This window comes from Carcharodon carcharias, chromosome 7 (assembly GCF_017639515.1).
Source record: "Carcharodon carcharias isolate sCarCar2 chromosome 7, sCarCar2.pri, whole genome shotgun sequence".
Lineage (NCBI taxonomy): Eukaryota > Metazoa > Chordata > Chondrichthyes > Lamniformes > Lamnidae > Carcharodon > Carcharodon carcharias.
Window position 1 is genome coordinate 35,503,822 of NC_054473.1, and position 26,850 is coordinate 35,530,671.

Consider the following 26,850-nt stretch of genomic DNA (forward strand, 5'->3'; position numbering starts at 1 on the left):
CCATACTCCCACTCAGTGATAGCCTTCCTTTGTGAGCCCTTTGTGTAACTGAGCCATGATAGTTACTCGACCTTTGTGTTATGTCAGGGAGATATGTCAAGCTCTTTACCGGAAGTGTTCACAAAATGCATTAGTAACCTCTATTCCTTACAAGACAACATGGACTTAGGCGTGCTCAGTGACCTGGGAGCATTATCTGTAATTGTTTCTCAAAATGAAATGGCTGTCTTCATTAGTCATGCCAAAGCACAAGGCCTACAGCCATGATGGTCTGTCCAACCATGTGTGTATCTCAGTGTCTGCTAAAAGTTTCTTATTAAGTTGATGACTGCATCAAGTCCTTTGGCACAGTGTTTGCGCTGTTGTGCCCACTTTCACTTCCCAGAGCACATGGACATAGGGTTTGCCATTGATCTTTCCAAAGATTAGGGCCTAGTGAATCACGAGGGTTGAAGGTGCAAATCTGGATGCTGGTCTTGCTCTCGATGTTACGGGTTGTAAAGGCCTTTCAGTGCACTGTCATGACACTAAGGGGCAGAAGGAATGTGGCCGTGTCCCGTTGCCTGCACCTTACTCCTTCTGGAATCTTGTGGCTATCAGTATGGCATGGACATGTCTTCCAGGTTGTGCTTCTTTATGAATGTCTTTCAATGAGCTTTCCTGTTCCTTCATGACTGACTACAATACAGTAGGAAATGGAGATAGTTTAAGTACATTATATTGGGTATTTGTGGGTGTTAGGAATGAATGAGTACGCATGCTCAAAAGGTTACAGGTCCCAACTGTCCCCGCCTGCACAGGGAGCACTTCCATGTATGCATCACACTGGGTGGGCCTCAACTGCCACCTCCCTGCCCCCGACGGGAAGAAAATTCTCCTCCAGGGTCTGCTACCATGGAACTGTCAAAGTGACATGCGTACAATCGAATGCACCCTGTACTTTAGATCTTTTCCCCATTTACAGGCCTCTCCTAACTATGATCATCCCATCTGCAGCCCAGTACTGAGCCACCCAGCCCCAATGCCACCAACTGCAAGACAATGGCCATGTTCTACAAACCAAGCTGTGCCTTATCACAATTGAGCACATAGGCCTTGCCAACCCCCTCCCTCCAGAGTGGGACTACGACATGTGTGCCATGCATAACCCTGTAGCATGGCCTACAAAACCTGCCTTTAATCTCTCACCCTGACTGTGAGGTGCACAAAGCCCCAGGGCTACCTTTAATCTCTCACTCTGAGCTCTTAGCCCATGCCAGGAACTATGAATGTCTTTCAACGAGCTCTCCTGTTCCTTCATGACTGACCACAATACAGTAGGAAAATAGAGATAGCTTAAGTAAGTTATATGGGTATTTGTGGGTGTTAGGAATGAGCTATAGCTTTAATGTTTAAGTTTGTAAGTTTGATTTGTATTTCTGCATGTGTGTGTTAAGAAAAGGTCAAGTTGAGTTTTAGTTTCACTTTAAAAGGTGCCTGCAATTCTAATGAGAATTTACGACTGTAATTGAAGTTAAGCAAACAAGGGTAGAAAAACTGGGCTGTTGCCTAGCAACAGGGGTCCAGAGAGGCAGGTCCCTCCTAGGGACACACTCAGGAGAAACTAGAAACAGCACTTTTTGAGTTCAGTTTTGAAGACAGCTGCCAGGCAGAAGCAGCCTAGGAGGCTCAGATAGCCAGTTCCAAGCTAAAGCTGGTTGAAAGCAGCTGCCAGGGGACTGGGGAAAGGAGCAGATAGCAAGTTGCAAGCTAAAGGAAAAGTCCCCGAATCTAGGGAAGTAAAACAGGAGAAAGGCCCAAGCAAACCTTCTAGTCAGAGGAAGGGCAGGCACCTGGAAAAGGTCCTGTCAAGTGAAGTTAAGAGTGAGAATCAGAGAAAGGCTCCAAGCTGCAAGCTTAGAGAGATGAAGTCTTGGGAAAAGACAAAGAGACAACTGAAAGCCTGTAACTCTTCGCTATGGGCATGTGAGGCAGTGGTGTACTGTTGATAGCTGACTCAGTGCGAGACAGCGCATGGAAGACAGCTTGAATGCATGTGGTGACTCAGGGGAAGAGGAACATTGGAAGGAGAGTTTGAAACCCTGGAGGTGAACCCTTGCAGAAGGCACCTGAGAAAAAGCAATGGTTTGGGAGAAGTTTCCAAGACGAGTGCTTGGAAAGTGGAGATTGGAAACCCTTGTGTGAAAGACGGGGTTCAGTGAGACTCGTTGGCTAATGGTGTAACAAGTGTTTGGGGGAAGTTGAGGAGAGGTCCATAGGATCTGTCTGGGGTGGCATCTGTGACTTGTTTTCAGAGTGCGGTGTGTCTGACCATAGGTCACCTATTGGTTTACATGGACTGTGTACTTACTGTGAACATGAGAGTATAAGATAGCCTTTGTAACTTGTGTTATCCTTACAAATCAGTATATATCTGTAAAAGTACAGTTGTGGGTGAAGGAGTATTGTAATCTTTTGTTTTATAAATGTTTTATGCTTTTATTAAAAATTCATTAGCTGACTCCAGTGGCTCTGTTCAGTAGACCTTCTCCACGTATCTAAACAAACTCATTGTGAAGCCACATCATACTTATACACTCGACCTGTCACTAGCTCCATATTTAAGCTTGTAGAAATCCAAGAAAACTCCAAACACACACGCTGTAGTCTCAAACCTCAGCTTTCTATACATTTTTAATGATCGAAGTTGAGTAGTGTGTTACTTTGCACTTTTGTTTCTGTCCATTGTTCTAGCTTGTACATAAATATCATTGGCAGAGACAGGAGTAATGGTGAAATTAAATGGGTTAAACACTACATCAGTCTGCCTGCAGAGGGCATTATATGCAGACAAACTCTTAGTATTAGAAACTCTTAGTTTCTTCATCAAGTAAAGCCTTCAAAATATTTTAAAACTGCTCATAATTTAGCAAGTTCCCTCAAAAATGTAAACATAAACATCAGGTTGATGAGATAATGGTCAACTAAGTACAAGAAACTTGAGTAGATTTTTTTGGGATTGTGGGCAATGTACCCTCTTAATGTTTTTTATAGTGTGCAGGTGATTTGTTTAAACACGTGGATCCTTCAAATTATTTTGTGCAGCCACGCATGTGTGATAAGGGGGCAGAGTTATGCATACCCTGCACAGGAAATTTTGGCCCCACACCTTTGAGAAACATAGGCTGTGAGTGTTATTTCAGGCCAACACAAAAAATGTATCTTAAAGCTAAGTACCTACGCAATAAACTTAACAACTTATGCATATAAAAGGTATCATTTTAGTTTGTAAGATAGGATATAATTCTTTACATTTCTCCATGCAGAATCCATTTATAGAAACTGTGCTAGGATTTCTTTTATCCTTCAGATCAGTCAAATAATAAACTTCTTCTCACCAAAAATAACCCAGAGTACTGTAATGGGCGGGGAACCTAATAAGCGCTTAGACTAACTTGTTTGCTCTTGTTGAATGAACATTCGGAAAGTGACTAATTTATGATTCTTTACCTACTAGCCCTCACATTTTGACGGTGGCAAGCATGACAGCAACTGTTGCAATGCTAAAGGAAAATAGAGGGTGTGCCAAATATATGCCCTGCAATCAGCAGGAAATAGCACTCATTTCCTGGTCCATATCTGGCTCTAGTGAGTCATTAATCTGAGAAAGGGAAGTAAGTCTCTAAAAACTCTAAAGAGACAGTTAAAATGCTGTCTGCCAGACAGTTTGGTCTTGCATTTTCCACAACCAAAGGGCTCAGGCTCCTGATAAAGGTATCAGGATTTTCAGCATGTGGCAGTGAAATGTGAACTGCAATCAAAGGTCCAGATGTTACAGGTGATTAACAGGCCCAGTCACATTGTTCACTTCGACTGTACAAAATCATGAAATGTTTGTAGATGTGTTCAGGAAATGTGGTGCAAAAGCTCCTTTGCAGCTGAGTTGCCAGACAGAGTCTGTAAGCTCCCATTGATCACAGCAATTAATACACTTCTGCAAAAGGCAGAAAAGGAACTTGCATAATCAGATAAGGCCATTGTTTAAAGAATGAGGAGAGAACTGAAACTGGCTGGTTAATGAAAGTTGCCTCAAATTGATTTTGTTCTTCATACTAAAAGGACTAAGGTGACAGGTTTATAAAATATAAAATTATTTTCAACAAAAACAAATAAGTTATGGACAATATGCAATGGATAATTTTAATTCCACTGAATTCATTGCTCATTGGGATTGTAGCAGTTAGTTCCCGATGGAAAGTACACAATAAGTGTGGTGTAAAACAGCACAGGAATTTTCTCACCATTTTTCGAATTGCCACATTGGAATGGTTAGCTGCCGTTGAAATAAGCTCCAATGATTCTGAAATGTAAAAATGTTGATTCAATCTATAAATTACACAGCTTTTTAAATTCAGTTGTTTTAAAAAACTACATTTTTGAATCTTAACAGCTACTTATTCATTTAAAACATGGGGATAGAGTAGGAGAGTGGAGATGATGCAGAGGATCAGCTGTGATTGTATTGAACGATGGAGCAAGCTCGAGAGGCTACATGGCCCTGCCTCCTGCTCCTATTTATGATGTTCTGAAAGGGAACTTGAATTTATTTCCCTTCCTCCTCCTTATCTGCCTCAAGGTATTCACTTATATTATGGTATGGATCCATGGGCGTTGGTCACACCTTGATATCTCATTCAACTTCCCACTTTCAGGCGTCAGCCTAAATAGTGAACACTAGCAGGCTTTTTCACTATGGGAAGCATCACAGCTGAGCCTTTATGCCTGAAGTTAAACACTTAGGGTAGGGCTATAGACAAAACAGAAAAAAAAGCAACGACCAGAGATCAAGGCATTTGGCTCATTGCATCTTTTACATTCTATTTCAGGAACTGCACTGGCCATTTTTCATTCTCTTCCTGCTAATCATCAAGCTCATATTCATGCTTCTTATGATTTTGGAAATACTTATTTCCATTTTAATTATTGCATGATTATTCGATGTACAAATTGTTCATCTTCAATCTTTGTCCTCGACAGTATTTCTGGGCCAATATTAAAACTGATCAGAACGCTAGCCATTTCTTACATTAACAACTTGGATTTGGAAGTTCGACGCAAACTGGTCAAATTTACAGATGATATCAAGCTAAGAGGGCAATTGAATCCAAGGAGGCAGTTCAAGAATTACAAAGCAATTTAGATTATTATAAATATTGTCAACAAGTGTTCCAGAGTCAATCCCAGGTACTTAGCTAAATACAATTACCCAATTAAAAATTTTATCATAGGTAACCTTCCTTCATTTCCTTTCATTTGTTAATGTTCTACTTTGTGCCACATTTACTAAAGAACATGCTCTGTTCAACATTAACACACGGTTATTATTTGTATAGCCACAGACCATTTTTCACTGCTGACTATGACATGGTGCTATATATCTTTCACTTCAGACACTACCTTTTATCCATTAAGACGACATGCAGACACATGTCCTCCTTGGTATGAATGCCAATGGAATGGAGCCTGATGATTATAGCTCTAAAATTCTATGCAATTTAATCTAATTTCAATACTTTCAACTGCAATAACTCAATTGATATAAAAGAGGTTTATGTCTGTAACAAGATGGTTAAGTTTCTTTGGGTAACAAGTCTCAGGCTCACTCTCATACCTTCTGACATCAGACATGAATTACCATCCTGTCTTCTGAATGATGGTCAGGTAAGGAATGTCTTTTTCAATCATTATGCATTACATGATGCAAAATAACTTAGTGCAGCAACACACAAGCTCATCAAAATTGTATTGGGCTTTTAGACTTAATAGCAGAAATGCTCCAGACAGTAGTTCAGGAATGCTGTTTATATCTTTGCATGCTTACACAAAAAAATGTTATAGGCCTAAATAGTGTGTTTTGATTCACATAGAATAGACAAACTGTTCATTTTTGAAGGAGACTTGTTTCTTACTCTCTGCATCTTTCCTGTCCAAAGAGTCCTCAGGCAGTTTCTTTAAGTAATCCTTCAGAAGTAGCTCGTAACGAGGAATGCGTTGCACTGGCTCTAGCATGTGGTGTTGCAGTGTCAGGTTACCACAGACGTCTTGCTTCTGTTAAATTAATTAAACAAATTAGTTAATTAAACAAAGCAATCAAATTATACATCTTAAGTAAGACAGACGAGTGACTAATAATATCACCAAGGGAAATTTCGTATGTTTTAGCCAATAGATAGCTGAGGCTAAATATTGCTCTTTATTTCCCAGACTCTGGTTCAGCTGCTAGCTTAGGGAAAACAGCTATGTATTCAGACGTTCTCAAATTTTCCTTCCTCCCGAGACCCTGTGGAAAAGTGTTTTGCTCCAACTCTGCTTCTCCACTGACAACACAGCTGAGGTTGGGAATGCTGAGAATCTGCCTTTGGCCATTCCACACATGTTGGTTTATCCTATTGGTTATCCAAGGACTTGCTTGCTAATATCATGAGAGAACTTCAACAGTTCCACGTCGTCTTCATATGAATAATGTATTCCATACAGTTGTTTAGCTGCGTGTATGATATTGCATTAAGATATGGGTGAATGAGTCTTGTAACCATGTAAATTTGATGTAAAGTGCTTTTATTTTATAAAGCTACATGATCCCACAATTTCAACAATATAAATGGTCAAACTTCACCTAACTGGGAACAAAATCTCAATAAATATTAATCTGTTTACAAACTTTGAAAAAAATGTATGTTTACTTCCAACGTTAAAGTTAGCCTAGTATTATGCATTGGTGACATCAGAAATTATATGAAATGAATCTGTGGTTTTGCTGGTCAGTTTCAGGCTGCTGAAGCCTTAAAAAAGCATAGTTACCTCTAGTCTGACTTTAGCTTAATTACATTATCTCTTTTATTAGAAAGGACTGGCATCCTAGCCTTTTTCAAATCCACAGTTCCAAGACCTACAGCACAAGCATATCATTACACTATACATCGTATTGATGGACAAAGCGTTCATTACAGAACTCAAAATCTTGTGTGTGTTTTATTTAACAGAAAATACATCAACAACAGTTTTCTCTCATGGAATGCATTCTCTGAATAAAATGATCATCAGTTCTTTATGCAAGGCCTGTCACTTATCTGGTTAAAAGGGAGGCTGATACAGCTCTGATACGGCTTCAGGTTTTATTATTTTGCATACTGTACCTTAGGGTAGTAGAAATGGTGAAACTGCGTCCAAGCTAAGAATTTTTAAAAATAAACTTTTCATTACAGTTGTATACTCACAAACGCCTTGTTTGATGAAAAATGGAAAATCATACCATGTCAAGTATTAGGAAATATGAGGTGTTCTAAAAATTGTATTTCTGTTGCTGGTCTGGCTCCTAACTTAACCTGAGTGAATTCTTAATTTGGGATATTGGAACATTTAGAAACTGAAGTTCAGGAGTTTACCATTTGGCTGATTAAGCCTGCCCTGTCATTTTGTTAGCCACAATAGGTTAATTTTTTTTGTAATCCTAGAACCTTTCCTTTTCTTCATGTTGCTTCATAGCTTTGCTTCAAAAGTATTAACCTCCCTTTTAAATATCTCTATTGAATCTGCATTTGGATCCTTCTGTGCCGTGCATTCCACATTCTCGAGCCAGTTTGTGAAGATCCTGCCCCTCCCCTTCCCACCCCACTGTGAAGTGGTCTAGTCCTACAATCAGGTATTCCTGAGATAAAAGCAAAAAGTGAAAAACTGCGGATGCTGGAAATCCAAAACAAAAATAAAAATAGCTGGAAAAACTCAGCAGGTCTGACAGCATCTGTGGAGAGGAACATAGTTAACGTTTCGAGTTCGTATGGCTCTTCAATGTTTTTCCTTAGTTCTGATGAAAAGTCATACGAACCCGAAATGTTAACTGTGTCCCTCTCCGCAGATGCTGTCAGACCTGCTGAGTTTTTCCAGCTATTTTTATCATGTATTCCTGGTCTGGTTTCATCTACCAAAAGTCATTCCCCAGTTCACCTGTTAATACTCAGCACCATGGAAAAGAACCCAAGCCTAGTCTCTCATTAGGTCCCTTTATCCAAGATATCAATCGCTGAACTTTCTCCAATGTTAGAAGTTCCTCCCTAAACTTAAAACTGAACTCTAAATGAGGCCCTATTATTGCTCTATTGTTACAGTACGACTTTCTTGCTTTTATAATTTACACAACATTTTATCAGATCGGTATGTAGCTTATTAAATGCTGGGGCCAGACCTAGCCCAATTCAAGGTTGCAGCCTCTGCGCATTTTAATCTTTAATTCATCCGCTTTCATTTTCCAACCAATTTCCTATCCATGAAGCTCCATTTTTTCTCAATTTCTTGTGTTGAACTTTATCAAATGCCTTTTGAAAATCCAGGTAATGAATCCATTCATTTTCCTCACTTATTTCAGTGTCTATGCTTTGAATGCTGGATTTTACAAGACAGTTATGTTTTAAAATGAAGTAGAATTGGAAATTGCAGAAGCACCCAAGCTCAGAAGCAAGCCTATGTAGTCTGGTTGTCATGGGAGTGAAACTCAAACAGGAACCTGCTGAAACCAAGTGACAGTTTTCATACCTGTACACAGTAACTCCAGTAAAAAGACAGCTGCATTTGTGAGACAAAGCGAGAGGGAGAGAGAGAGAAGTAGTTATTTCTGTGGGGAAGCAGGATACTTGTAAGAATTCATTTTCTATTCAAAAGGAAGGGGACAGAACAGAAGGGACCATTGGAGATTTAAGGAACGTGAGTCACCGAGCTGGGCCTTGCAAGTGGAAATTGGATCTGGAATACTTAGTCCGAGTGGAATGACTTTCGAAGCACATTGGAGGTTGCAGCCTAGTGCAGCAGGGAGAATCGAGCCTGATGGAGAGCTGAGAGTAACACAGGACCTGTTCTTGTAATGCTGCACATCTGTTAGAAATGCTAAGCACAATGTAAGTGATTGTAAGACATATCTCAATTATGTTAGTTAGTTAATGCAAATTGCTTTAGTTTGTTGTGTTAGTTACCTATTAATTATGTTTGATCAATTTTGACCCTAGTTCGTTTGTTTCAGTAAAAGCCTTAAAACATGAAATTTTGCCCTTTGGTTATTTCCATTGGTCATTTCATTTCTTTTTAACTGTTATTGATTTCTACAGGGATTGTAACACTCCAAGAAAAACCGTAGTTAATTAGTGGCCTACCTTTCACAAAATTATAGTAGATCTCCCCAGTCAGTTATCTATTTTAAGTGCAAATGTACCTGGTTCCTAAAAGCACATTCAAGCAATTGTCCGACTTAATGATAAATCCATTAGTCTGGAGTTACTTGCTCTGTCCCTTCCTCCCTTTTTGAATAATGGAATAATAATGAACAATTTGCTTTCTTCCAATCACCTTAACTACTGTGATTTGGGGGAAAATGGTCCTACTGACTTCCTCTTAACCATTGCACTTAACATTTCATTCTGCCTAAGAACTGCAGCTATCCTCTGAGAATAATTTAATCAGTATAAATATTAGCTTGATTCACCTGGTAGTACTCATCTCAATGTCAGAAGTTTGAACTCCAGATCTTGAGCATGCATTGTAGCCAATATTACACTGAGGTGCTGAGAGTGCTGCATTGTTGGCAATGCTGTCCTTTGGGTAAGGTTTTAAACTGAGGTCTTATCAATGACTTGGGTGGATTTGAAGCTCCCACTGCACAATTCAAAAAGCAGAGGTTTCTCCCAGATTCCTGGCCAAAATTCCAACCTCAACCAACACACCGAAACCATTTGCCTCAATGCTGGTGAGAGCAACAGCTGTATTTACCTACAGAACAATATTCATTGCACTTCTGAGAACTTGTATATGAAACATTTTGAATCAAGTCTAAAATATCTGAAAAGACACTGTAAATGCATGCCTTTCTAACTGTTAAGTGAAAATTTCAAGGTTTTTTTTTCTTCGAATATCAAAGTGGGGTAATGAAGTAACTACAAATTTGGAACACCATCTAGGAAACGCCATAACCCTATTCAAGTGCATACTGACACTACAGGCTAGATTTTAACTCCAGGGAGCCCCAGCGAGTTCCTGCTTGGCATAGGTAGCAGAAGCCTGTGCAATGTTATACTACCAGACTTCGCTTAAATGCCACCAATCCACTTCCTGTCCAGAATGGTCATGGACAAAGTGCAGGATGGCTGCTGGCAGATGAAGGTTAGGTGGCCATTTGCTGTTGCCAACCTCCAGATAAATGGTGGGACTGGATTACCCCACAAGCAATATCATGGGAGACCTAATGGCTATTATTAAAAACATATTCATTCTTAGGACTATAACTTACCAGAAGACTGCCACATCATTAAAGAAAGTGGACATTTCAGGTTAGATTTGCTCACTGAATCTTACAATCGAATTGACTCAGCTCAATTAATAGTTTTAGGGGGTGATTTAATAATCCAGCCGTTATAATGATCATTATTTAACAATTAATCAGTTGAAATACCTGGGAAATTGTTGCAAGGATATACAGTGTAAATGAAATACTTCATGTGCCAATGCTCCATTACACCTTAGAAATGAGTATGTATGAGAACTCCTGGGTCCTTCCCTAGCACATAGTCCGTACAGAGACTGTGGCCTGAATTTCACGCTTGGCGTATGCGCCAAGTGGGTGGGTCCGGATGCAGACGTATAATCTGCTCCCAGGAGAGATCATGTTTCCAATGCGATTTCACGCTGGGTGGGCAATTAAGGATCGCCCAGCGTGAAATGTGTCTGCTCAATGGTTGGAAGGGCCGGGCGGGGAGCCTGTCGGGTGCCGGGTCCAATGTCAACCTGGTGGGGGATTTAAAAACCAGCAGAGGCAGATCCCTGAAGGCTGCCAGGGGACACTTTGTAGCTTTGGAGTTGTTTGCCGAAACTCTTCATTTTGAGCTGCATCTGCAACTGCCAGATACACCAGGTGGGAGGGCAAGTCCAGTTCTCGGATGAGCACCTAGGAATCCTCGTGGAGGTGGTCAGTGCCAGCGGGACATCCTCATCCCCAGGGTTGGCAAGAAGGGGCCACTGCACCTGACCAAAGAAAGTATGGGCAGAGGTGGCAGCCCAGGTCATCAGCCATGGTGTTATGCGGCGCACATGGGTGCCGTGCCACAAGAGATTCAACAATCTGCTGCATTTGGCAAGGGTGAGTACCAAGCTGGCATGGATCAGTGTAACAAAGTGTTAATGGTTGGCCGACCCCCACTGTGGTGCTCAGGGGTGTAAGAGTGAGTGCCAACTGCCAATGACATCAGCACTGGCCAAGGCGGTGAGCTCTGGATGCTTGGCTTGATTGCTTTGCGGGTTGAGGGCCACGACTCAGATGTGCCCTGAAAGGTGTTCCTCAGGTGGGGTTAGCCAATGACACTGCAGGTAGAGAGTGGACTAATCAAAGCTCCTCTTTATCAGGCGAAGAGAAGCCATAACAACATCAAGGGGTCGAGGACAGGCAGAGGCCACCCAAACCTGCTCATGTTGATGAGGTACAAGATGGATGCCTTAGAGATAGAGCGCTGGCACCCAGCTCGGTCCACTGGTCAAGGGGAGGCAGGGGTCTCTGATGAAAGTAGGAGTGCGGTTCACAGATGCGAGAGTGTTGGAGTGAGTAAACATTGCTGTGTTGTCTCACCTGTAGTGAAAATCTCAAACCTGGAGTCCCCATTGTTCATTGAAAGACAATGGCACCATAATGCAGATCGCCATTATCTCACCAGCCCGTCTAGCATGCACAATGATAGTGTGATGACTAATATTAATGACGTCGTTTTTCTCCCCTAGAATTGCCATCCAGCCAACAAGTGCAGGACTCCAAATAGCCACTCTTGATGCTGGAGGACCAATGGCTGTCAGATGCACCTGCATCACAGCCCCTCCCTGCACCAGGCACCAGCGCCTTGGTGGGCATTAGATCATCAGCTACAAACGTTGGTGCACGGCCGTGAGGGCAAGGCACACTTGCATGAGAAGCAGGCGGAGGTAGGGAGTGCCCAGTGCTGACAGTCGGGATACTGCTAGAGACCAGGATCATGCTCAGTTCGAGGCAAATGACCTCAGAAGGTCTCTGCTAATGTGAAAGATGAATGAGGCACTGCGTTTCTCTGTTAGGTGTCCATCCATCAATGGAGAGTAGGGAGGTTCAGGTCGACATCATGTTGGTGCACGAGCTGCTTGTAGTTTCTGCGGGCTCCACACTGGATGATGGCAGCAGCTCCTCCACCCCTCTGCCGGTGACTGTGGCACCTGGTGAGGCTGCGATGACTGAGGAGTGCCCAGCAGTGGCGCTGGATTCTTCCTCCCAGGCACAGGCTCTACTGGCCAGAGGACAACGGCCAAGGTCATCAAGGCCAACAGGACAGCAGAGTCTGCAGGCTGTCTCCAACGCCACCACCAGCAAAGTGGGGTCACCAAGACGCAGCACTCGCAAACGAAAGTTTAAGGCACCTTGAGCACAAGAGGAACTTTTCACAGGTGATTTCTGTTCTGCCATGTTTTATTAATTTGTTTACCGGTGTGACCATTAACACCTTATATTGTTATGTTCATTTTCTATAAGTGTCAACATTACATAAATTTTGCTTTTGTGTTAACGGCCTGTGTATGCTTCACTTGTTTTGTAGGCGCAGGGCACACCAGGCTGTCATGCTGGACGTGAGCGGCTCTAAACTTTATTGCACAGGTACCGAGTGGACTTTGGGTTCAATGGGATGGGTTATTTCAAACATCCGGTAAGGAGGTGGCATCTCTGGAATGAGGGGTAAGCAGTGCCTTGGCAGCCTAGCTGAAGGAGCTTTGAATCAAGGTCTCCCTGGTGTCCCTGCTTACTTGAAGGATCCGGAGGTCTGTGTCCACGTCCTCTTCGTGTTCTTACCCGGGTTCCTCTTCTGATCTACCACTGGAGTCATCATCTGTGGCCTGTGGAGCTGCATCAAGATCCTCTTCCTCCAATGGGCCCCCATGAACCAGAGCCAGATTATGGAGAGCGCAGCATGCAACCACTATCAAAGACACACTCTGGAGTGTATTGTTGTGCTCCCCCTGAACAGTCCAGGCATCTGAATCTCATCTTCAGCAGACCTATGGTCCTCTCAATCACCGCCCTTGTGGAGGCATGACTCCTATTATACCTCTGCTCTGGTTCGGTTCTTGGGTGCCGGAGAGGCGTCATGAGCCACCTTTCCAATGGATAGCCCTCGACACCCAGCAGCAATCCATCCAATTGGGCTGGAGCAGCAAACAGCCTCGGCATCTGAGAGTGTCAGGGGATGTACGTCATGAGAGCTGCCAGGGTACCTTGCACAGACTTACAGAATCTGTGTCTTGTGGTCACACACTGTCTGCACGTTCATGGAGTAGAATCCCTTCCTGTTGACAAAGGCACCCGGCTCACCCGCTGGCACCTTGATGACCACATGTGTGCAGTCAATGGCACCCTGGATGGGGGGAACCCGGCAATTGCAGCGAAGCCTCTGGCTTGCTCTGCCTGGCAGGCTTCATCCATCCGGAAATGAATAAATGTCATGATCAGCCTGAACAGAGCACCAGCCATCAGCTTCACACAACAATGGACAGCTGACTGGGACATTCCACAAAGATCCCACACTGACCCCGAAAGATCCAGAGACATAGATGTTGAGGGCTACTGTGACCTTCAGAGCAACTGGCACGGGGTGTCCACCCACACAGCTGGATGTGATCTCCGGCCCAATCATCTACCATATGGTGGTCACAGTCTCCCTGGAGAGGTGGAGCCTCCTTCGGCACTGCACTTCTGCCTGTATACTCTGGCAGCAGGATAGTGGCATCTTCTGTGGCCCCTTCTGCCTTGGACTCCCTGCTGTGCCAGTGCCTCTCCTCCCACAGGTCGCTCCCCTAGATGCTGCCTATGGACACGTGACCTCCTCTTCCATCTGCCCCTCTCTTCCTCCTCAGAGGAGGTGCCACCAGTGGAGTACACAATCCCCATTACCAGAGAAACAGAAGCCTGTCTGGTGACTGGAAGGGTCCACACGGTGTATATCCTCCAGGGGACCTTGGAGACACCAATGAGTCCTGAAATGAAGGCTAACAATGCAAAGACTGAAGCTCAAAACAGAGATAAAGCTGTCAAGTTTCACTAAGCAACCAGCAGCAAACTATCTCCTAAACTCCTCACAATGACAATGCTCCAGACACTTTTTATCCCACCCTTGGATGACAATTCATTAAAAATGGGCTGCCCGCCTGCCCATGAGATGAGTGGGAAATTGCACAGGCAATGTGAAATAGAGTACAATTCACTTTTTAATGGCCTTAATTGGCCCTTTAATTGTCAGTGGGAGCAGCTCTGACATCCGCGTGCGCCCACCGACCTCAAATTTGCTTGTGTGCGCGATGATGTTGGGACGCATGCCCGACGTCATCTCTCACAATTTCACCTACATGCAGGTTGGGCACGCGCCCAATCTCAGAACATAAAATCAGACATATGTCTAACGTCTGTCCTTAACAAAATCTACTTCTATTTTAATATTATTCTATTTTAATAAATAAAAAATAATGGCCAAAATTGTCCCTCCCCATTATACTCCGATTTCAATATATTCCTTTGCTATCCCACCTCTTTAATTTCTAATTCCCTTTAATTAGATTTTTATATGATTTTTCTGCCATAATAAATTCTTTGCTGTTCTTTGTCTCAGTTTCACTGCAACAGGCCAGGACAGTCAGTTCCAAAGTCACATGTACATCACTTTTAGACAAGTTGAGTGAGTGGGCAAATACATGGCAGATACAGTACAACATGGATACGTGTGAAGTTATCCGCTTCAGTAGGAAAAACAGAATGGCAGAGTATGATTTAAATGTTGATAGATTAGGAAATGTTGATGTACAAAGGGACCTGGATGTCCTTGTGCACCAGTCACTGAAAGCAAGCATGCAGGTGCAACAAAAAGTTAGGCAGGCAAATGGTATGTTGGCCTTCATTGTGAGAGGACTTGAGTACAGGAACAAGGATGCCTTACTGCAGCTGTACAGGGCCTTGGGGAAACCACACCTGGAGTAGTGTGTGCAGTTTTGGTCACTTTACTGAAGAAAGGGCATACTTGCCATAATGAAAGTGCAGCAAAGGTTCACCAGGCTGACTCCTGGGATGACAGAATTGTCATGTGAGGAGAGATTGGGTCGACTAGCCTGTATTCACATGAGTTTAGAAGAATGAGAGGGGATCTCATTGAAACTTATAAAATTCTGACAAGGCTGGACAGGTTGGATGCAGGGATGATGTTTCCCCAGGTATGGGGAGAGAGCAGGAGTATGGCGTTGAAATAGAGGATCAGCCATGATCATATTGAATGGCGGAGCAGGCTCAAGGGGCCAGACCTGCTGAGTTTTTCCAAGTAATTCTGTTTTTGTCAAGGGGCATAATGGCCAACTCCTGCTCCTATTTTCTATGTTTTGCTGTCACAACAGCTACTCCCACTGTTTGATAAATGTCACATTTATTTAGAATCAATTGTTACAAAACTCCACCTTGCATTTCCAACATAGAGCTAAACTTAAGGTGGAAATAATTTGAAATAGTTTCTGTGCAAGACCACAGATGGTCAAGGGAAGAATGCTACATACTGTTTTTGCCACACTAACCAAGATTAATAGGTGCACACAGGATATAGACACATAGGGATTTTCAGATGTGTTCATATATCCTATGTCAGTCCTTGTTTCCATTGCAAACCAACAACTTACAATTAGATAATTATCATTTGGGTGCAATGTCAGTGAGTAATGCACACAAGAAAAATGACACCCCAAGCAGGTATGTAACCATTTCACACTTATAAAAACTTTTAATTGCCATAAAATTTGCACTGGAATTTTGCCAGGATAAGTAAGTAGAAAGGAATCCATTTAACTTATAAAATACTACTTTTATGGAAAAATTGAGCTCCATTTCTAGGATGTGTAATTTCATTCTGGATCTGTATTTCATATGCTTAACCACCAACTGATGAAAAGTGATAATTAGAAATGCATGGCTCAACTGCATATTGAAAAGATTAAATATCACATTCTTTCTGATACATAAAGTAGAGAACATGTTCCTTTACAGGTTTGGATAGCTCTGGGTTCAAAACGCAAATATGCACTAATTACAGAAGCAATTGTGCATATTCCTACATAATATAGAGAACTCACTTGAATTTCCTGAATGATGGACTTAAATTGGGATGATCGCTGCGTCCAGGAGTTCACCAGGTCCATTGCTCTGTCAAAATTCTTTACATATTCCCCATACATCTTTAAGAAAGGAGCTAGTTTTTGAAGAATATCACCTATTCGAGGGTTCTTGTCCCTGCAATTAACAGAAAAAAGAAAGTTATTACAGTTTAGGTTTGTTGCAAAGATGTTAAGTTCACTTCAGAATGCAGAGTGTAAAATAAACCAAACTCTTCCTCCACCTTGTTCCATCACACGTCTGCAGTTCTAGTTGCCAAATTTATGCTAAGTTTTTGTTTAGCAATTTCTTAAAAACTGGCATTTCATGGAAATGCACCATTAAATAGTTGAGCAGGCAGGCAACTTGTGCACAAGAGAATACAGTTACTTCTAGATTGCAAATGTTACAGTGCTACCCAAAGCAGTTCAATCTTCTTCCAGTCAGGAGCCCAAAACAGCTAAGTTTTACATTTACTTTTCCCTATTTTTAATAACTGAAATATCCACATACCTTCCCCACCCCTCTAACCCATAACTCCCAATAAACAAAAATCTCCTACTCCAGCCGCCTGGGACACTCAATCTTGCTCAGAACGGCTTCTCGGTCCTTCAGTAGCTTTGTTAGCATGATGGTAGCCCAGCTGCCTCTGCCATTTGCTCCAACCTCTGCCCCTCTAACTAAATCCCTGCCAATGTAGCTGTTCCTTCACTGAAGTTAATAGGGAAAAAATGTGACAGCTAGAGTACAACATGGGGAACCGCAAGGTCATCCACTTTGGACCAAAGAAATTTAGATCAGAGTATTTTCTAAATGATGAGAAGCTCAGAACTGTGGAGAAGCAGGGAGATTTTGTGTTCCATCACTAAAAACTAGTGGAATGGGAACAAAAAAAAAGGATTAATGGGATGTTGGCTTTCATCTGAAGGGGGCTAGAATTCAAAGGAGTGGCAGATAAGCTACGATCTGCCCTAGTTAGACCCCATCTGGAGCACTTAGTTCAGTTTTGAACACTGCACCTAAGGAAGGATGTACTTGGCCTTGGAGGGGATGCTGCACAGATTCACCAGCTGGATACCAGGGCTGCAAAGAGTTAAATTATGAGGACTGATTGCGTAGACTAAGCTTGTGCTTTGAGTAGGAAAGATTAAGGGGTGATTTAATTGAGGAGTCACATGAGAATTAAATAATTTGATAGGGGAGATGAACAGAAACTACTTACTTGGGTGTGGGAGTCCAGGATGTGAGGGCATAACCTTAAAATTAAAGATGGGCCATTCAGGATGATGTCAGGAAGCATACTTTTTGTACACAGGTTAGTGGAAATCTGGAAACCTCCCCCTGCAAAGATGTCTCAGTTCCTTCGCCTCCGATGCATCTGTTCCGATGATGCTACCTTCAAAAACAGTTCCTCTGACATGTCCTCCTTCTTCCTTAACCAAGGTTTTCCACCCACGGTCGTTGACAGGGCCCTCAACCGTGTCCGGCCCATCTCCCGCGCATCCGCCCTCACGTCTTCTCCTCCCTCCCAGAAACATGATAGGGTCCGCCTTGTCCTCACTTATTACGCCACCAGCCTCCGCATTCAAAGGATCATCCTCCGCCATTTCCACCAACTCCAGCATGATGCCACCACCAAACACAGCTTCCCTTCACCCCCCCTGTCGGCATTCTGTAGGGATTGTTCCCTCTGGGACACCCTGGTCCACTCCTCCATCACCCCCTACTCCTCAACCCCCAACTATGGCACCTCCCCATGCCCACGCAAAAGATGTAACACCTGCCCCTTCACTTCCTCTCTCCTCACCGTCCAAGGGCCCAAACACTCCTTTCAAGTGAAGTATCATTTCACTTGCATTTCCCCCAACTTAGTCTACTGCATTCGTTGCTCCCAATGCAGTCTCCTCTACATTGGAGAGACCAAACGTAAACTGGGCAACCGCTTTGCAGAACACCTGCGGTCTGTCCGCAAGAATGACCCAAACCTCCCTGTAGCTTACCATTTTAACACTCCACTCTGCTCTCTTGCCCACATTTCCGTCCTTGGTCTGCTGCATTGTTCCAGTGAAGCCCAACGCAAACTGGAGGAACAGCACCTCATCTTCCGACTAGGCACTTTACAGCCTTCCGGACTGAATATTGAATTCAACAACTTTAGGTCTTGATCTCCCTCCTCCATCCCCACCCCCTTTCTGTTTCTTCCCCCTTCCTTTTGTTTTTTTTCTAATAATTTATAAAGATTTTTCTTTTCCCACCTATTTCCATTATTTTAAAATCTTTTATGCCCCCCCACCCCAACTAGAGCTATACCTTGAGTGCCCTACCATCCATTCTTAATTAGCACATTCATTTATGCCCCCCCCACCTTAAACCAGCTTATATTTCACCCCTCTCCTTGTAAAGAAAAAACAGTTCTGTTGAAGGGTCATGAGGACTCGAAACGTCAACTCTTTTCTTCTCCGCCGATGCTGCCAGACCTGCTGAGTTTTTCCAGGTAATTCTGTTTTTGTTTTGGATTTCCAGCATTCGCAGTTTTTTGTTTTTATCTCGATGTTGAGGGTAGACCAACTGAAAATTCCACAACTGGAATTGATAGATTTTTGTTAGGTGAAGGTATTCAGGAAACAGGTGGGAAAACACTGAGTTCAGTTACAGATCAGCCATGATCTAATTGAATAACAGAATAGGCTTGAGTCTGAATGGCCTACTCTTGTTCCTACAGCAGAGTCAACTGGAGCCCTGACTCTGAATTGACCCCTTCATCTTCTATCTGCTCCCCGGACACCCTCCAAAGTTGCGCTTTCATCATGACCTCTGGTCCAAATATAACCACCTCCACCAATAGCTGAACCATTCCTCTTGCTCCACCAGCCCTAATTCCTGATGTGGCAGCACCTCCCCAATTGTTATAAATACAAAATTTAAAAAATATTGAACATAAAAATACAGTATATTTGAATAAAGTAAAAAAAGCATATAGCCACTGATTTAAACATAGTTATGGGTGTCCATGTTATCATGACCCTCCCCCCAACAACTGCACTTCATACTCCTCCTAGCCCCTTGACCTCCTTTCATCCCACACTATCTTCCCTCTTGTCTCACACTGCTCTAATTTCCTCCAATAACTTCTAGGTTTCTGCATCACAGTTCACTGTCATTTCCAGTCCAATATTCTCTCCACCCTGCAATCCTGCAGTTGCCAACCCTCCTGAATTGCACACAATTTCCAGAATGGACAGTCTCCTGGACATTACTGCTGTCATCTCGAGACAAATGTACTTCTGCACTTAGGCTTGTGCCTGCGACAGTTCAAGCTATCAATTCCAGCCCCCTTACCATTCTATCTGCCTCAATGGCATTGATAGTACTGTCTATTAGGTAGAGTGATTCCCCTTGGAATATCCCTCATGACTGGCTGTTGGTTCCCCACTGCCTTTAGGTTTTCATGAGAAGTGGCTTGGTGCAATTCCTGTGAAACTACAGTGTGCTGGGACCAGGCAGAAGAGGAATCACTGTGCTTACAGGAGCAGTGTGCTGGGACCAGGCAGGAGAGGAATCACTGTGCCTGTAGCAGCAGTGTACTGGAATCAGGCAAAAGAGGAATTGCTGTGCCTACAGGAGCAGTGTGCTGGGACCAGGCAGAAGAGGAATCACTGTGCCTGCAGGAGCAGTGTGCTGGAACCAGGCAGAAGAGGAATCACTGTGCCTGTAGCAGCAGTGTGCTGGAACCAGGCAGAAGAGGAATTGCTGTGCCTACAGGAACAGTGTGCTGGGACCAGGCAGAAGAGGAATCACTGTGCCTGCAGGAGCAGTGTGCTGGAACAAGGCAGAAGAGGAATCACTGTGCCTGTAGCAGCAGTGTGCTGGGACCAGGCAGAAGAGGAATCGCTGTGCTTGCAGGAGCAGTGTGCTGGAACCAGCCAGAAGAGGAATCACTGTGCCTACAGGAGCAGTGCGGTGGGACCAGACAGAAGAGGAATCATTGTGCCAGATGAAGACTGCCTTGCTTCTTTTGCCTGTTGTTATGAACTAGAAGGGGCAGCACAGCTCTTTCCTGGTGGAGCAGCCAAGTAACGTGGATAGCAGAGGTAAAGTTGCAAGCTAAATATTATGTCCTTGAGTTCCCAATATAACAGAATAGGCATTGCGATCCTTGAACTTCAAATTCAGCTCTATCATACCGAGGTGATTTGTTTAAAATGATAGGCTTCAGCGGGAGTCATCAGCGCCTTTAGCAAGCCATTACATAAGTGTGATAACAGACTGCAACAAATGTCATGGGACCAAACCTCCAAGAATAAGTTCAGAGTTGGGAACCTTAACGACAGCCAAACTGAGGAGGTGGGAAAATTACAGCATTGAAATGAGACAGAAGAAAGGAGATATTTACAGAGAAGAACAAGGTGACAAAGTGAGAGACGCAAGCAGAAAGACAGACAGACAACACAAAGTGAGAAGTATGCAAAAGTCATATGAAAATAGAGACAAAATTGCAACATAAGCAGAAAGGTGTTAAAGGAGAAAGAAGAGAAAGTTAAAAGAACATTTTTCCCTGTACACATCACCATGGGAGGCCAGCTAACATCTTATTCTATCGAGCGTCAGTGAAGAATAAAACTTAAGTAAAATTAGACATCAGGTGGTATATTTAAAAATAAACTTACTGATTATTGATAATGATATAGAATTGTACTAGCTGGCGAAATATTTTGAGTCAATGATGTTTTATATATATATATATATATGTAGGTTGAGAACGAGTTATTCCTATTGTTCCTTAAAAAGAGCCATTCAACACGTTAGCCTGAGCCATAAACACCATTTAACCACCTTCGAAAGTGACTAAACTAAAACATCTACAATTATACGAACATATGAACAAGGAGCAGGAGTAGGCCATTCAGCCCCTCGAGCCTGCTCCACTATTTAATAAGATATTGGCTGATCTGATCGTAAGCTGAAATTTGCATCCCACCTACCGCCGATTACCTATCACCCCCTTGTTTACCAAGAATCTATTCACCTCTGCCTTAAAAATATTCAAAGGCTCTGCTTCCACCACCTTTTCAGGAAGGGCGTTCCAGTGACTCACAACCCTCTGAGTGAAAAAATTTCGCCTCATCCCTGTCTTAAATGGGTGACCCCTTATATTTAAACAGTGACCCCCTAGTTGTTGGTAAAATGTTTAGTTTAATAAATTGCAATGAAAATTCAGTGACAAAAAGCTTTTGGCTGTTCGTTCAGTATTAAACAATAAAACTCTCCTAACTTGTGCACTAAACCATTGTTCTGTTTCTATAAAAGGTCTTCATGTAACAATGTATAATTTCTCTCTCGCACTGTAAAAACATGACTCGGTACCGATGTTGACATAGCTGCCTTCAGAAACAATGGGGGCTGTGCAACCTACAGCCTTTCAGATTTGTCCATCCAAGCCACTTAGTAAAAAAGAAAAACATTCTATTCTTTGTTTGATTTGAATTTTCAATCCTGAAGCAATCACTGAATTCCTGTTTTGGGCACGTGTACAAAAAGATTCCACACATCACTGATTAATCAGCAAGGTCTCAGGACTTAAAAATATTCAACACACCGAAAAGACAAGAACCTGTGTAACAAGCGCTGTGTCTAATATAAAGGAGCTTCATCACTGTCTATTTCAGATATTTTAATAAGCATTTTTTCATAGTAATTCCCCTGGAAATATATATTGTACCTTCCAATTCAAAAGCTGCTCCTTTTTTGATAACTGAGAAACGTGCAATTATGTAGTGCCTTATTAAAAGCAGCAACCATCCTCAGCCAGTAATGTACACAAACATTTCATTTGATCTAAAAACAAAAAAACTGCGGATGCTGGAAATCCAAAACAAAAACAGAATTACCTGGAAAAACTCAGTTCTGTCGAAGGGTCATGAGGACTCGAAACGTCAACTCTTTTCTTCTCCGCCGATGCTGCCAGACCTGCTAAGTTTTTCCAGGTAATTCTGTTTTTGTTTTTCATTTGATCTGTTCGGTTTGATGGAATCATGGAAGGAAAAACATCAGCTGTAGCTGTTTTGAAAGGGTGCTATAGATTTTAAATACCTACCTGAACAAATAGGATCTTGATTATTATCTCACCGGTAGGATGGTACCTAAGACAATACAGTATCTATTTGCACACAAGGTGTTAGCCCAAACTATATGTTCAATCTTGGTGTGCCTTTCAAAATCACAATGTCCTGGCATAGAGGAGAAGATGGGATTTTTCTCCTTGCAGCGGAGAATGTTCAGAGGAGACCTCATAGAGACGTTCGAAATCATAAGGGGCTTTGATAGAGTAAGGAGGGAGAAACCATTTCCTCTGTCAAACGGGGCAATAACCAGAGGACGCAGATTTAAAATAATTGACAAAAAGACTCGCAGGGAAATGAGAAGATTTTTTTTTAAGATGTGAAATGTGTTACCTGAATGAATGGTGGAAACAGATTCCATTAGAATGCTCATAAGGCAATAAGACATGTAATTGAATAGGACTAATTTGCAGGGTTATGAGGAAAAAGCTGCAGTGCGGGACTAATTAGAATAGCTCATTCAAAGAACTGGTATGGGTACAATGAGCCAAATGGCCTCCTCCTGTGTGTAAATTTCTATGATTCTGTGTGTAAATTTCTATGATTCTATGACTGCTACCAACTGCCGCATATACGGGATTAAATATAATCTCATGTGGTACACTGAGTAATCACTTTAAATAGGCAGATATTACACATGAGCCTAAGTTTTTACTGGCTAAAGTAGCTAAAAGGACTTTTGAAGCATAAAAGAATTTAGCAAATATTAACATAATGACCAAATTCTGCAAAGAATTATCACCAAAAGAAATATCCTTTTCTGTTATCATTCTGACTTGTCCCTGGTCATTGACCTCTTGTCCCTGCAGGATTGGAAATCATTTTCAGTTTGTATCTTTTAATACCCAGTGGATGTTTACTTTTGATCCCAGAATACTGCTTGATCCCCAAATAACTTCCTCTCCTTTTGTAAATTCTTAACTGATGTGCGATCATGTCATTCAGTTTGATTGCATGTAGCTCATAACAGAGGATCTTAAAAGCCAGTTAAAGAATTTCTTTACATATTTTTATATACATACACACACATACATATATATACACATACATACACACATATATTGGCCTGATTTTGAAATGTACAGCATAAATCATTATGTAGCCCTGACAATTGTTGTTTAAAAAATCTTGCATATATTTCTTAAAAAATCAATAAAGGACTTCACTTCAGAAAATGTGTAATTTAAATCTTTCAACAGTCACCTTCTTCCCACACATGAGTTGAACATAGAAATGAAGCATTTGAAATTAATTGCAGGCAACATACTTTCAATGTTTCCAAACTGGCTGTGGTTCTGATTTCCTTTACTCACCATTCTTCTTTAATTCTTGTCTTTAATCCTGGTAATAGAAATTTCCCATGAAAACAGTAGATTGAGGAGATGTTCGAGAAGATCCCAGTAATTGCATCTTGTGGAATGCCAGCTTCGTTTAATTTAGCGCAAAACACCTAAGTAAAGAGCAGTTACAATAGTTGATGCAATAAGATGCATGGAGTGGAACAGATGGAAATCAATCATTTTATCCAACATAGCATAGTTTGCTAATTCTGGCAGAAAACATTGAAGCAAACTTGATCTGAAAAGCCTTATTATGGTTGTGACAGACCAAAAAAAGAGATTTCTACGTCACTCAATCTAAATCTACTACCTTAGCAAGTGCTCTTGGAAAAACTTTTGATAAATTATTGATTTTAATTAAATACTCCCTTGGCATTTCAGACGTGCACTATACATGTGGAGATTTCTCTAACCACAGACACTTGCCATCCATCTCCATAGAGCTTACAAGGATGACAAATTCTAAAAGATGAGGAACCATGCTGACATGTCTGTATAATTGGAGACATGTGTGCAGCACAGTGTGAAATTCACAGCCAATTTTACAGACCCAATGGACAAGGGCTTACATTTATAAACAATGAACTCCTGAACCTCATGACAGCTTTAAGATGGAACGCTCAATAATGTTTCAAATAAAATGTTAACATTTACAACACAAAACTGTGAACAATGCATCTTCAAATTTGCTGCAATTTTAACAATGGAGATATTTCCACTGTTTACTACTTACAGTGCAGTTACTTGTATTAATTTTTTTTTTAGTTCACTGGAAATAGTCAAGAGGAAAATTCACCCCCCCCTCCCCCCCCATCAAAAAATGCCAGGACCAGTTGTTTAGCAATTTGGGAGGAAGGGGCAAATAAAATTTTTTAAAAGCCTAGCTTAAAGCATATATTGTATATGTAAATCATCAAGAGGGAAAGCAGCATCAATAATAGCTTTGCATAGATAACAGAACTCCACAGATCAGTAAGTTTCTGAATCTCAATGAACATCATTACCAGACCAAAACAAAAACAGAATTACCTGGAAAAACTCAGCAGGTCTGGCAGCATCGGCGGAGAAGGAAAGAGTTGACGTTTCGAGTCCTCATGACCCTTCGACAGAACTTGAGTTCGAGTCCAGGAAAGAGCTGAAATATAAGCTGGTTTAAGGTGTGTGTGTGGGGGGCGGAGAGATAGAGAGACAGAGAGGTGGACTGCTTCTATCACTGCTTGTTTGTTCCTACAACCACACCCCCCCCCCTCCACCTCTCTGTCTCTCTATCTCTCCGCCCCCCACACACACACCTTAAACCAGCTTATATTTCAGCTCTTTCCTGGACTCGAACTCAAGTTCTGTCGAAGGGTCGTGAGGACTCGAAACGTCAACTCTTTTCTTCTCCGCCGATGCTGCCAGACCTGCTGAGTTTTTCCAGGTAATTCTGTTTTTGTTTTGGACTTCCAGCATCCGCGGTTTTTTTGTTTTTATCATTACCAGACCATGCACTTGCACCCTGTTGAACAGAATTGAAAAAGTTACATGTGCACTATTTCCATATATTAGCTGTTGCAACCTGATCACAATTCTTATAATCATAATTCATTCAGTCACAGAATTAAAACATTAGTTTTAATTAGCTATGGTAGTTAGCTTTATAGACAAGTGAGAGGGAGCTTATGTAATCGATGTACTCAAGTACTCAAGTGCTCTTTACATTTGTAAGAGATCTGTCTCCAAAGATAAAAATTTAAATTGAAAAATTAATTTCAAGATTAAAAGTTTAATTCAGTGTTCTAAATAGAACAACTCAATAAATTTAATAAATAACACTAGGTTTGTGTGATCTCCTGTACTGGATCTGATTGCCTAAGAAGATCAGAGAGGAAATTTCTAGTGTATTTTTTACCTTGTTTGCCCTGGGCTTTTGTAAAATGTGTTATTTTTTCTCCCAGCAGATTATATGGCTGTGAGGGTGGAAAGACTTGTTTAGCTGTGATGGTATAAGGCAGGTTTGATGGCCTTTTCCTGCCCATCAATTTGATGGAGACTCATACATAATTTTCAGAGGCACTTGAATAGAGAAGAGTTAATGGTAACAAATCCCTCAGATTATTCTCTATCAATCACAAATGCTTTAGGAGGAAGCCTACAAAACAGACTATTTTAAAAGAATGACAGATTCAGTTCTCAGATTATTTTGCCTATGCAGAGTTCTATGATTAAAAGATTAAACATAACTGTGCTAAGTACAATATTAATCTCACTACTTAATTAAAGTATTATATTCTCTAGTAATTTTAGAATTGTGACATTCACCAGAATAGGACTCTGGTCTGAAACACTTCATTAACCAACCAGCCTTCAGAAAAGCTACACAGCCAATGTAACATGTTTCATGTAACACCTGTTTGCAGTCTTCCATCTTCAGTTGCTTCAGAGCATTCTCTCTGCTTTACCCAAGTATTTAAGCCTGTGGTGACCCATTTCATCTATTTCCTATTATATTGACAAACTCTTTGTACATAAGAACACAAGGGCAGGAATAAGCCATTTGGCCCCTCGATCCTGCTCTGACTTTCAACTAGATCACGGTTGATCTTTTACCTCAACACCATCTTCACACATTATCCCCATATCCCTTAATGACAATGGTATTAAGAAATTTATCGACCAGCAAACATGTTCAATGACGGAGCCTCCTGGCGTACAGCATTCCAAAAGTTCATCTGTCTCTGACTAAAGGAATTCCCCCTCATCTCAGCCCTAAATGGCCTACCTCTTATTCTAAGACTCTGTCCCCTGGTTCTAGAACCACCACCCCCCCCTCCCTCAACCAGGGGAAACATCCTTCCTGCATATATCCTGTTAAGTCCTGTAAGATTTTGTACACTTCAATGAGGTCACCTCTCATTGTTCTAAACTCTAAATAATACAGGCCCAGCCTCCTCGATCTCTTCTCATAGGACAATCCCAACATCCCAGGGATTAGTCTGGTGAACTCCGTTGCACACTCTCTATGGCCAGTGTATCCTTCCTTAGCTAAGGAGACCAAAACTGCACACAATACTCCAGGTGTGGTCTTACCAAGGCTCAGTACAACTGCAGCAAGACCTCCTTACTCCTATACTCAAATCCCCTTGCAATAAAGGCTAACATACCATTTGCCTTCTGAATTGACTGTTGCACCTGCACGTTAGCTTTC

General features: G+C 42.0%; 1 protein-coding gene across 2 annotated transcripts in view; it reads right to left on the minus strand.

Annotated features, from left to right (window-relative positions):
• LOC121280394 (FYVE, RhoGEF and PH domain-containing protein 3-like) overlaps window positions 1-26,850 on the minus strand; it is a 201,035-nt gene that overhangs the window by 46,300 nt on the left and 127,885 nt on the right. For both annotated transcript variants that reach the window (XM_041192347.1, XM_041192345.1), the window contains exons 6-9: window positions 23,637-23,773; window positions 16,186-16,342; window positions 5,949-6,087; window positions 4,281-4,339 (exon numbers count right to left, since the gene is read on the minus strand). In XM_041192347.1, the coding sequence (XP_041048281.1) occupies window positions 4,281-4,339; window positions 5,949-6,087; window positions 16,186-16,342; window positions 23,637-23,773 (492 nt within the window). The remainder of the gene's footprint in view (window positions 1-4,280; window positions 4,340-5,948; window positions 6,088-16,185; window positions 16,343-23,636; window positions 23,774-26,850) is intronic.